Source organism: Ostrinia nubilalis, chromosome 4 (genome assembly GCF_963855985.1).
Source record: "Ostrinia nubilalis chromosome 4, ilOstNubi1.1, whole genome shotgun sequence".
NCBI classification, from domain to species: domain Eukaryota; kingdom Metazoa; phylum Arthropoda; class Insecta; order Lepidoptera; family Crambidae; genus Ostrinia; species Ostrinia nubilalis.
In genome coordinates this window covers 17,510,704-17,520,580 of record NC_087091.1, presented here as the reverse complement: position 1 = coordinate 17,520,580, position 9,877 = coordinate 17,510,704, and the positions used below count along the sequence as shown (strand labels likewise).

Here is a 9,877-nt window from a genome sequence, read left to right as displayed (position 1 = left end):
CCGAATAGAAACGTTTATACTTAAGCAATTTCTTTGTTTTAAAGAATTGAACTGTGATTTTTAATAAGTAAGTTTGTTGAAACTAATTGTACTTAAATTAGTGATATAAAGTAATTTGTTTTGAATTTTTGCAGAATAATTGCTTTTTTAAAGAGAACTACAGGTTTTGTTTTTGTGATAGTAACAAATTGGACTGAAAATTGAAATACAGGTATTTTTCAATCAAATATTCTTTTTATTTTCATTAAGATGCCAGGAACAGTATCTGAAAAATTAAAATACAACATTTTCATGAACTCAAATGACATTACATAAAAGTAAATCGTTGGAATTTATCAAAATGTATTTTAGTACCATTCAAAAATGTTGATTTATAAAATTTTGTAGTATCAACTGCGACCTACGCCTCAACAATGAAGGTCGGTTGTCGTGAACACTGTTCTCCGTCGAAAGTTGCGGAGTTACAGGGACCTGCTCCATATGTTGTTCTGAAAAATATTATGAATTTGTCAACATTTTGTCATAAAGATTTGTATTCCTTATGTACAGTCAAATTGATAACATTTACCTAACAATGTGTCATTCATATCAATGGCTATATTATGTAATACAGCCAATGCTATGATCACAGCTTTTCCATTTTGGAGGCTTACTGGTAAGCCATGGAGTAGGCATTGGAACCGCTGCTTCCACACCCCAAAACACCTTTCAACAGTGTTCCTAGTTGAGATGTGAGCATTATTGTATGCTTCTTCTTCTGGACGACTAGGCCTTAAAATAGGTGTAAATAGATATGGCAGAAGAGGGTAGCCCGAATCGCCAATAAGGCGTCCTCTAAACTGCCTATCCTCAAATCGTTGTTTTATATTGCTCTCCATAAAAATTCGACTGTCATGTGTACTGCCTCGCCATCTAGCCACTATATCCATTATTTTGAGGTCAGCATCACAGACAACCTAAAATAAAAAAAACAGTATCCTGTAGGTAATCCATCCAATAATATAGTGTTGAATGTTGCTAAAATTTAGATCATACAAAGTAAAAATTATAGACATTATTAAAACAAATCTTTCTCTGTTGTAAACTGTATAAAATCAAAATATATTTTACCTGAACATTCAGGGAATAATAGCCTTTTCTATTAATATAGTACTGGGCCATGTCACCTCCGGTTTTTTTAATTTTAATGTGGGTGCAATCTATGGCTCCTATCACCCCAGGAAAATTTTTAATTGCTCTAAATTTGGCACTAATTCTTTCCTGCTCTCCTATAGTGATAGGCATTTTGATGAAGGAATTTGCCTTATTCGCGATTGCATGCGCGACTCTGGCGCATATCCGGCTCACTGTCGGCTGACTTAGGCCATGGAGGTCACCAGCATCATCTTGTACCTGAAAATGTATGAAAATAATTATAGCAGCCACGACAAAGGGATAAAATAAAACACTTTTTTGTGCTTACCTCACGACGTCCCCAACATCTTATGGCCACTAAAACTTGCAGTTCAGGACACGTGCCACCACCTCTAGCGCTCTGAACCAGATCATCTTCCACCAAATCTATGATGGTGCGCACTGTGTCCTTATTGAACCTATATTTTATTTTAAAATTTAGGTCCCGCAAATCGAATGGGTTGCTTCGTTGGCGGTAGAGCTTTCTACGTCGCGCTGGGTCGGCATTATTGGCTAAATGCACAATTGCATTTATAGCATTCATTTTCACAAGCAAGGATCACAGCAAGGATATTTTGAATAAATAAACCAACGAAGTGACATTCATATGAAATGACATTTATAAAAGTTAGGTTAAAATAGGTTTATTAGAGCTTTAAACAAGGCCCGAGCTCTCGATAACTTATCACACAGTTATAAGAGGATTTTAGCGCTAAATGACGATTATGAATAACAATTTTTATCAAACGTTTTATAAACCTCTAATAAGCATTTGATAAAATGTGAAAAATGATTATGAATAAGACCGTAAGGATTTAATTTATTGTGCGAAATAACTAAACAAAAAATTAACTTAAGGCAAAAAACGATAAATCTTAATACAAAGAACAAAAACTGCATGTAATGTAAGGCTGGGTTGCACAATCTTACTATCTTTGACAATCGTCAAAAATCTGTCAAACTCCATACAAAAAGCACGGTTATTGTTTAACGGTCTTATTCATAATCATTTTTCACATTTTATCAAATGCTTATTAGAGGTTTATAAAACGTTTGATAAAAATTGTTATTCATAATCGTCATTTAGCGCTAAAATCCTCTTATAACTGTGTGATAAGTTATCGAGAGCTCGGGCCTTGTTTAAAGCTCTAATAAACCTATTTTAACCTAACTTTTATAAATGTCATTTCATATGAATGTCACTTCGTTGGTTTATTTATTCAAAATATCCTTGCTGTGATCCTTGCTTGTGAAAATGAATGCTATAAATGCAATTGTGCATTTAGCCAATAATGCCGACCCAGCGCGACGTAGAAAGCTCTACCGCCAACGAAGCAACCCATTCGATTTGCGGGACCTAAATTTTAAAATAAAATATAGGTTCAATAAGGACACAGTGCGCACCATCATAGATTTGGTGGAAGATGATCTGGTTCAGAGCGCTAGAGGTGGTGGCACGTGTCCTGAACTGCAAGTTTTAGTGGCCATAAGATGTTGGGGACGTCGTGAGGTAAGCACAAAAAAGTGTTTTATTTTATCCCTTTGTCGTGGCTGCTATAATTATTTTCATACATTTTCAGGTACAAGATGATGCTGGTGACCTCCATGGCCTAAGTCAGCCGACAGTGAGCCGGATATGCGCCAGAGTCGCGCATGCAATCGCGAATAAGGCAAATTCCTTCATCAAAATGCCTATCACTATAGGAGAGCAGGAAAGAATTAGTGCCAAATTTAGAGCAATTAAAAATTTTCCTGGGGTGATAGGAGCCATAGATTGCACCCACATTAAAATTAAAAAAACCGGAGGTGACATGGCCCAGTACTATATTAATAGAAAAGGCTATTATTCCCTGAATGTTCAGGTAAAATATATTTTGATTTTATACAGTTTACAACAGAGAAAGATTTGTTTTAATAATGTCTATAATTTTTACTTTGTATGATCTAAATTTTAGCAACATTCAACACTATATTATTGGATGGATTACCTACAGGATACTGTTTTTTTTATTTTAGGTTGTCTGTGATGCTGACCTCAAAATAATGGATATAGTGGCTAGATGGCGAGGCAGTACACATGACAGTCGAATTTTTATGGAGAGCAATATAAAACAACGATTTGAGGATAGGCAGTTTAGAGGACGCCTTATTGGCGATTCGGGCTACCCTCTTCTGCCATATCTATTTACACCTATTTTAAGGCCTAGTCGTCCAGAAGAAGAAGCATACAATAATGCTCACATCTCAACTAGGAACACTGTTGAAAGGTGTTTTGGGGTGTGGAAGCAGCGGTTCCAATGCCTACTCCATGGCTTACCAGTAAGCCTCCAAAATGGAAAAGCTGTGATCATAGCATTGGCTGTATTACATAATATAGCCATTGATATGAATGACACATTGTTAGGTAAATGTTATCAATTTGACTGTACATAAGGAATACAAATCTTTATGACAAAATGTTGACAAATTCATAATATTTTTCAGAACAACATATGGAGCAGGTCCCTGTAACTCCGCAACTTTCGACGGAGAACAGTGTTCACGACAACCGACCTTCATTGTTGAGGCGTAGGTCGCAGTTGATACTACAAAATTTTATAAATCAACATTTTTGAATGGTACTAAAATACATTTTGATAAATTCCAACGATTTACTTTTATGTAATGTCATTTGAGTTCATGAAAATGTTGTATTTTAATTTTTCAGATACTGTTCCTGGCATCTTAATGAAAATAAAAAGAATATTTGATTGAAAAATACCTGTATTTCAATTTTCAGTCCAATTTGTTACTATCACAAAAACAAAACCTGTAGTTCTCTTTAAAAAAGCAATTATTCTGCAAAAATTCAAAACAAATTACTTTATATCACTAATTTAAGTACAATTAGTTTCAACAAACTTACTTATTAAAAATCACAGTTCAATTCTTTAAAACAAAGAAATTGCTTAAGTATAAACGTTTCTATTCGGAGGTTATCAACCTTCTACATTTAAAACAAAATAACCATAATTTACACTATTATTATAAAGGCGAATGTTTGTGACTAGGCATATGTGTATTTACTTTATATCACTAATTTAAGTACAATTATTAAACTTACTTACTAAAAATCACAGTTCAATTCTTATAAACAAATAAATTGCTAAAACAGATAGATTATATAGTCTCGAATAACATATAGGCTTCTTTTTATCCTGGAAAAATGCACAGATCCTGTAGGTTACAGAAATAGTAGTCTACGCAGGCGGAGTCGTGGGCAACAGCTAGTTAATAGTAATCTCAAACTCTTATTAAGTTATGACTAGTAAACATATTCATAGCCGTCTAAATATATTGCAGAAACACAATCAAAATGCGGATTGGAACTGCATAAAATACAAATTAAAAACAAACAGAAGTAAGGGAGGAACTAACTTATTATTTAGAATCTGTTAGTACTTGAAAAACTTTAACATCAAAAGACTTATTATTCTTTATTAATGTGAGTGTAATATTTAAGTTTTTCCTGTAATAATTGATGCTCAAGATCCAAGTTTCTCCCTTTCTTCCGTTCGTTTTCCATTTGAACTTCATGCAGTTCAATCCGGCATTTTGATTCTGTTTCTGCAATTTCGGAAATCCTAACTTTGCTTAAATCAATTAAGCCTTCTTTGTTTAACAGTTTCCTTTTTTTTTTGATTGCTGGTGCTTTAAAATTAGGTTTTGCTTTATTTTCTTTTGCCTCTACTTTTTTATTTTCTTTATCTTCCAATATGCCTCTAGTAGTACAAGCATGTGTATCTTCTATTTCTTCATCAAGTACCACCAATTCATATTGGATTTCTTCATTATTTATCAATTCCTGATCTTGCGTATTTTGAGTTGATTCCTCCTCTTGAATGTTAATTAATTCACTTTTATTTGAGTCCGAGTCAAATCTGTTAACATCGACTACAAATTCATTGGGCAACCAAGATGCTATATCATCAGCCCTATCGTCAGGCACTGATAATGGTGGACCACCGCCAGTTTTAATTTGAGCCTGCCTAGCAATGGTCTTGTCTTTCTTCGCACTGATTTTTATGAGGCTCCATTGCGATTTTAACTGGGTAATGGAGCGGTTCATACCAGCGCACATTGAATTAAACCTGAAAAAGAAATGACAGGATTTTGAATTACAGGTAAAGGCAAAATTTTATATTGAAGGCAGAAATCAAAAGATGTACCAACGTTGTTTGTAAATCAGCCCAAGCCGCAACCTTCCGTTTATTCGTGTTAGTGTCTGTATTTTTATTTTCGATTGCATTTACTCTTTCTTTCACCAACTCTTTCAGCAAATACTGAAAAGCAAACACTAGGCGTCAAACATAAATAAAACCATGCTACAAAAATTAGTAGGCACTTTATCAGGCTAAAAATAAGTACTACCTTATCTTCCTCCAACCAGTTTTCTGATCGTTGCCTTTTAGGCGGTCTGTTCTCCTTCGTCATGGACATAATTAGTATCCGATGTAACTAGCCGGGTCGTCGTAAGAGCTTATTGCAGAGTACAGGGTAAGAGGTACAGAATCCAGAACATACAATCCCAAGTTTTATAAAAGTTTGATAAAACTTGGGAGTTGATCGAAAAAACCGAAAACTTTATTAAATTTTCGTGCCAAATGTCAATGTCAGTAAGTAAAACGTCACAGCTGCCAATTTTTTGTTTTTTTTTTCTGCGATTTGTCTATGATTTTACATGGTCCATCAAGTTAAATCACCAAAAAAGCTGTTTTCGTTCATTCTTTTTGTATAGTCTGTGGAAAGAAAATATTAAACTCTGTTTTAGCTATCAAAGGTTTATAAACGATTATGAATAACGTTTTTTATCAGAGGTTTATAAGAGTGTTTTAAGCCTATCAAACGTTTTAGCTAATGTAGGTTTTAAACCTATATTAGCATTTTATTATGAATAAGACCGATAGTCTCTAACTCAGCCTAAGAATATAACGCATAAACAGGAATTTCTAATGACATCTTGTTTCAACATTCATTTATTTCATTTACCATTACTTTCACTTTAGAGTTTAACTTTGAGAGTTTTTACAAGCTGCTTCTATTTATCAAACCCATGCGACGACTATTAATTCGTGCAGCATTGAACCTGACCCTCAGTGTTGTAGATTGCGCTTTACAAATAAAACTTGTCATTCTCGCTCGACTTAAATGTGTTGTAGATGGCGCTTTACACCAAAATCTATACACACATTCGACTCCATAGAACCCTGTGCGCAAACGGTCCGCGCACACCTGTAGTGACGCCGCAATAATACGTTAAGACGTTATTTTCATAAATTCGGCGGGTGGCCCACTACCGCCCGCGGGCGAGCGTTAGGTCCGCGCACTCTGCTAAGTTATTTGAATGCCATAATATTGCGGAATTAAGTAAGTCATTTTCAACCGACTTCAAAAAAGGAGGAGGTTCTCAATTCGACCCGTATGTTTTTTTTTTCTATGTTTGTTACGCGATAACTCCGCCAATTATGAACCGATTTGAACAAATCTTTTTTCGGCTTATAGGTAATACTTCAAGGGTGGTCCCATTTAAATTTAATAATAGAAAAAACAACCCCCAAGGGTGGAAAATTGGGGATGAACTTTTTTATACGCAATATCTCCGCCGATTATAAATCAATTTGAACGATTATTTTTTTGTTGAATAGGTATTATCAAAAGGGTGGTTTCATGCGAATTTGAAGAAAATATTTCACCCCCAAGGGTGGAAAATTGGGGATGAACTTTTTTATACGCAATATTTTTAATTTTTAGTTTTTTTTAGTGTTCACGCATTTGAAGTCGGTTTTATTTATTTTTTAAAGTTAATTATATGATGTCTATACATGCTTGCTGCCTGCGACTTCATCAGCAATAAAAAATAGATTAATTACATTCAATGGGCCGAGTGTGAGTTTACATCAAACGTGAACTAGAGAGCGCGTTAAAAAATTTATAAAAATTTTAGTTCTTGAACGTTTCCACTAGGGGCGCTCTACAATCTGTCATACATTACTAGTATTAATAAACTCACACTAGGCCTTCTACTGTTCTGGCGTATTACAGCACTGCACCTAACTTCAAAGTAGGTAGAGTCATCATTTTTTGAAAAGTGTCCGCCGCCATTAGTAAAACCCTCTCTGAGGTGACCATTGATTTGGGTTCTATCTTTGAAAGCTCATCGGTCCATCTCCCCCACAATTGAACGTGGAGTGTACACATTAATGCTAAGAAGAATGTACACATCTTTTCTATCGTTATCGCCTATAATAACGCATAGCATAACATGGTAACATATAGCATGTGAATATTTAAATCTAACAAACTTTTGCTTCCCTAAATCCTATAGCAACCACTGTGCACCAACCCAATCATAAGGGAGGCAATCATTATTTTAGAGCGATTTTAATCGTCCATCGCGGCGATCGATGGAGACCGACATTTAACATTTTTAATACTGATTGGTTCCTTTGATTGGAGATAAAGTTTGTGCCAAATATTGGCCTAATTCTCGTTTGGCCAATATTGGATATGAAATCACAAGTTCTAATGATTTGTAATGAAACACATACCAAATATTGCGGAAAAGTCTTTCGAAACGTCAGTGGATACTCCTGGATAGTCCATTTCTGCTGTTGTAGAGTTCAATTGCTAGCGCAACTACGCCCATAGATGTTGCACGCCCAATGTTAAGCATTGTTGTGTTCCGGAAATTAGAGGTAAGATAGCCAGTTCCTCCGTGGTTGAGGATTCCGCTTCCACCTTCGGCCTGACACAGGTATCTCACCATTAGGTGAGATACAGGCCAAGAGCTTCCTCGTTGTGGATAAAAAAACTGAAGTGCAGTGTGCCGGATTATGTAAGTGTGAAACAATTCTAGTAAGATTAATAGCTAAATTTTTATTAGTTATGGTGACAGTCTAATGCAATAGATATTGATAATTGTTATATGTATAATTTATTTAAAAAGTTATTAGAATTTCGTACCTACTCGTAAAAAGAAAGCATTTGAAACTTGCGCCAACTTTGGCCGATCTCACGCCCAACGTTGGTCATAAACACCGCTAAGTTCGCAGAACGCTTTGATATCAATCACCATATAATTGTTAACGCGGTGACAAGACGCGGCAAGGATGAAACCTGGAACAGGGCGCAGGGACAAGCCGAAACAGGGAATACAGATCGCTATCCCGAATTCCAGATCATTAATGATTTTCAAGGAAAAGAAAGCTAAATCAGAATAATTTTCGCGTATTATTCGCAATAAAATATTTAACTAATCACTTGAAGATAACTTTGAGAAGAAGTGTTGTCCTAGTGGTTATAAGTGAATTTGTAAAATGCCTAGATTATCGATGGTACCAATATCTTGCAATTTATCCAAGGAAGGCTAATAACATTTCTTTCCGCGAATGCTCTTTGTGATGCCTAGTTTTTAAATGCTCGTTGTGAAATGTAAAGCCTGTATCAATATTCATAGACATATCAAAAACTTAGATGCTCTTTGTGACCCCACATCAGAAGAAGAAGAATTAATAGCTAACAATCTATACTAATATTATAAAGCTAAAGAGTTTGTTTGTTAGTTTGGTTTGACGCGCTAATCTCAAGAATTACTGGTCCGATTTGAAAAAATATTTTTTGTGTTGGATATCCCATTCATACCCAACATCACCCTAGTGGAGCAGTGAAGAAAAATGTTACAAGAACGGGAAATATTATTCAAACTATTTTCACGCCTACAAAGTCGCGGGAACAACTAGTATATAAAATAGACAATAATTCTACTAGACTACCTCCCAGGAAGGCTAAATGACCTCAGCATCGCACCTCATTAGTATTAGACGGGCTAATTAATAAATGCGGCGTTCTCACAGGAGCGCGATAAATCTGCATATTTATCTTATTTCAGCTCGCATTGTTTTAGGACCTGACAAAAAGTCTAGTGACGTCGCCACCTACGATGGAGGTCAATTAGCTGTTAGGGCATACTTTGTGGATGGGGTCCGTATGTTTTTGTTTTTCGAACAAAAAGGGGGTTCTACTCTGTTAACTGTTCGAATATTGCAGAAAATGGTTCGTTATAGGACTTTTCAGAAGCCTAGGTCATCATCATCATCATAATTTCAGCCATAGGATATCCACACCTAATCATAGGCCTCCCCTAATGATTTCCATATTGACCGATTGGTACCGGCCTGCATCTAGCGCCTCTCTGATACCTTTTTTTGTTTAGTGTATCTTACATTTAATAATCATGATAAAATTTTATTAATGATCAATAGAAGCGTGGTAGAGCGGTCCAAAAGAAAAAGAACGGAAAAGGTAAGGCTTCGTAAATAAGGGTCATTCCACCGGCCAAGAAAATCACGTGTCCGGGGCCAAAAAGTACCCGAATATCATAATATTTAAGTAACAAATATTTTTATCTAATAGTATAACTTTGGATCTTGTTGTTAAACCACAGAGATAGTTAATAATAGTTAATTAAGTAATTTAAAAAAAATCGTAAGTCGTCAAAAATTGATTACCACGGCGTGTCCGCGCTCCCGATTTCAGAACAAATTTGCTCGTATAAATTAATCCGTTATTATTACCGCTTTCAATGCTTATGTAATCGATTACTGATTAAATAAACATTGATAAATTAAATACGATATAACTATATCACTAAAAGGTTTTGTAAAAT

The 9,877-nt window shown here is 35.2% G+C and overlaps 3 protein-coding genes across 3 annotated transcripts; 1 reads left to right on the top strand and 2 right to left on the bottom strand.

Annotated features, from left to right (window-relative positions):
• Positions 1-232: 232 nt before the first annotated feature.
• LOC135071568 (putative nuclease HARBI1) lies at positions 233-1,991 on the bottom strand. The gene is made up of 5 exons (XM_063965341.1): positions 1,463-1,991; positions 1,111-1,392; positions 569-956; positions 355-488; positions 233-265 (listed from the first exon to the last, which is right to left on the bottom strand). The coding sequence occupies exons 1-4, from the start codon at positions 1,715-1,717 to the stop codon at positions 358-360; spliced, it is 1,056 nt and encodes a 351-aa protein (XP_063821411.1). The 5' UTR covers positions 1,718-1,991; the 3' UTR covers positions 233-265; positions 355-357.
• A 174-nt stretch (positions 1,992-2,165) lies between these two features.
• Positions 2,166-3,913, top strand: LOC135071567 (putative nuclease HARBI1). The gene is made up of 5 exons (XM_063965340.1): positions 2,166-2,683; positions 2,754-3,035; positions 3,190-3,577; positions 3,658-3,791; positions 3,881-3,913. The coding sequence occupies exons 1-4, from the start codon at positions 2,429-2,431 to the stop codon at positions 3,786-3,788; spliced, it is 1,056 nt and encodes a 351-aa protein (XP_063821410.1). The 5' UTR covers positions 2,166-2,428; the 3' UTR covers positions 3,789-3,791; positions 3,881-3,913.
• A 429-nt stretch (positions 3,914-4,342) lies between these two features.
• Positions 4,343-6,112, bottom strand: LOC135071566 (uncharacterized). Its single transcript, XM_063965338.1, has 3 exons — positions 5,584-6,112; positions 5,386-5,495; positions 4,343-5,303 (listed from the first exon to the last, which is right to left on the bottom strand). The coding sequence occupies exons 1-3, from the start codon at positions 5,650-5,652 to the stop codon at positions 4,643-4,645; spliced, it is 840 nt and encodes a 279-aa protein (XP_063821408.1). The 5' UTR covers positions 5,653-6,112; the 3' UTR covers positions 4,343-4,642.
• Positions 6,113-9,877: the final 3,765 nt, after the last annotated feature.

Excerpts from the sequence above, each read along its gene's own strand:
- LOC135071568 (XM_063965341.1), bottom strand. The coding sequence starts at position 1,717 with ATGAATGCTATAAATGCAATTGTGCATTTAGCCAATAATGCCGACCCA. Across the intron at positions 1,393-1,462 it reads GATGTTGGGGACGTCGTGAG|GTACAAGATGATGCTGGTGA; the intron begins GTAAGCACAAAA and ends ATACATTTTCAG. Across the intron at positions 957-1,110 it reads ATTATTCCCTGAATGTTCAG|GTTGTCTGTGATGCTGACCT; the intron begins GTAAAATATATT and ends TTTTTATTTTAG.
- LOC135071567 (XM_063965340.1), top strand. The coding sequence starts at position 2,429 with ATGAATGCTATAAATGCAATTGTGCATTTAGCCAATAATGCCGACCCA. Across the intron at positions 2,684-2,753 it reads GATGTTGGGGACGTCGTGAG|GTACAAGATGATGCTGGTGA; the intron begins GTAAGCACAAAA and ends ATACATTTTCAG. Across the intron at positions 3,036-3,189 it reads ATTATTCCCTGAATGTTCAG|GTTGTCTGTGATGCTGACCT; the intron begins GTAAAATATATT and ends TTTTTATTTTAG.
- LOC135071566 (XM_063965338.1), bottom strand. The coding sequence starts at position 5,652 with ATGTCCATGACGAAGGAGAACAGACCGCCTAAAAGGCAACGATCAGAA. Across the intron at positions 5,496-5,583 it reads ACTGGTTGGAGGAAGATAAG|TATTTGCTGAAAGAGTTGGT; the intron begins GTAGTACTTATT and ends TTTGCTTTTCAG. Across the intron at positions 5,304-5,385 it reads TGGGCTGATTTACAAACAAC|GTTTAATTCAATGTGCGCTG; the intron begins GTTGGTACATCT and ends TTTCTTTTTCAG.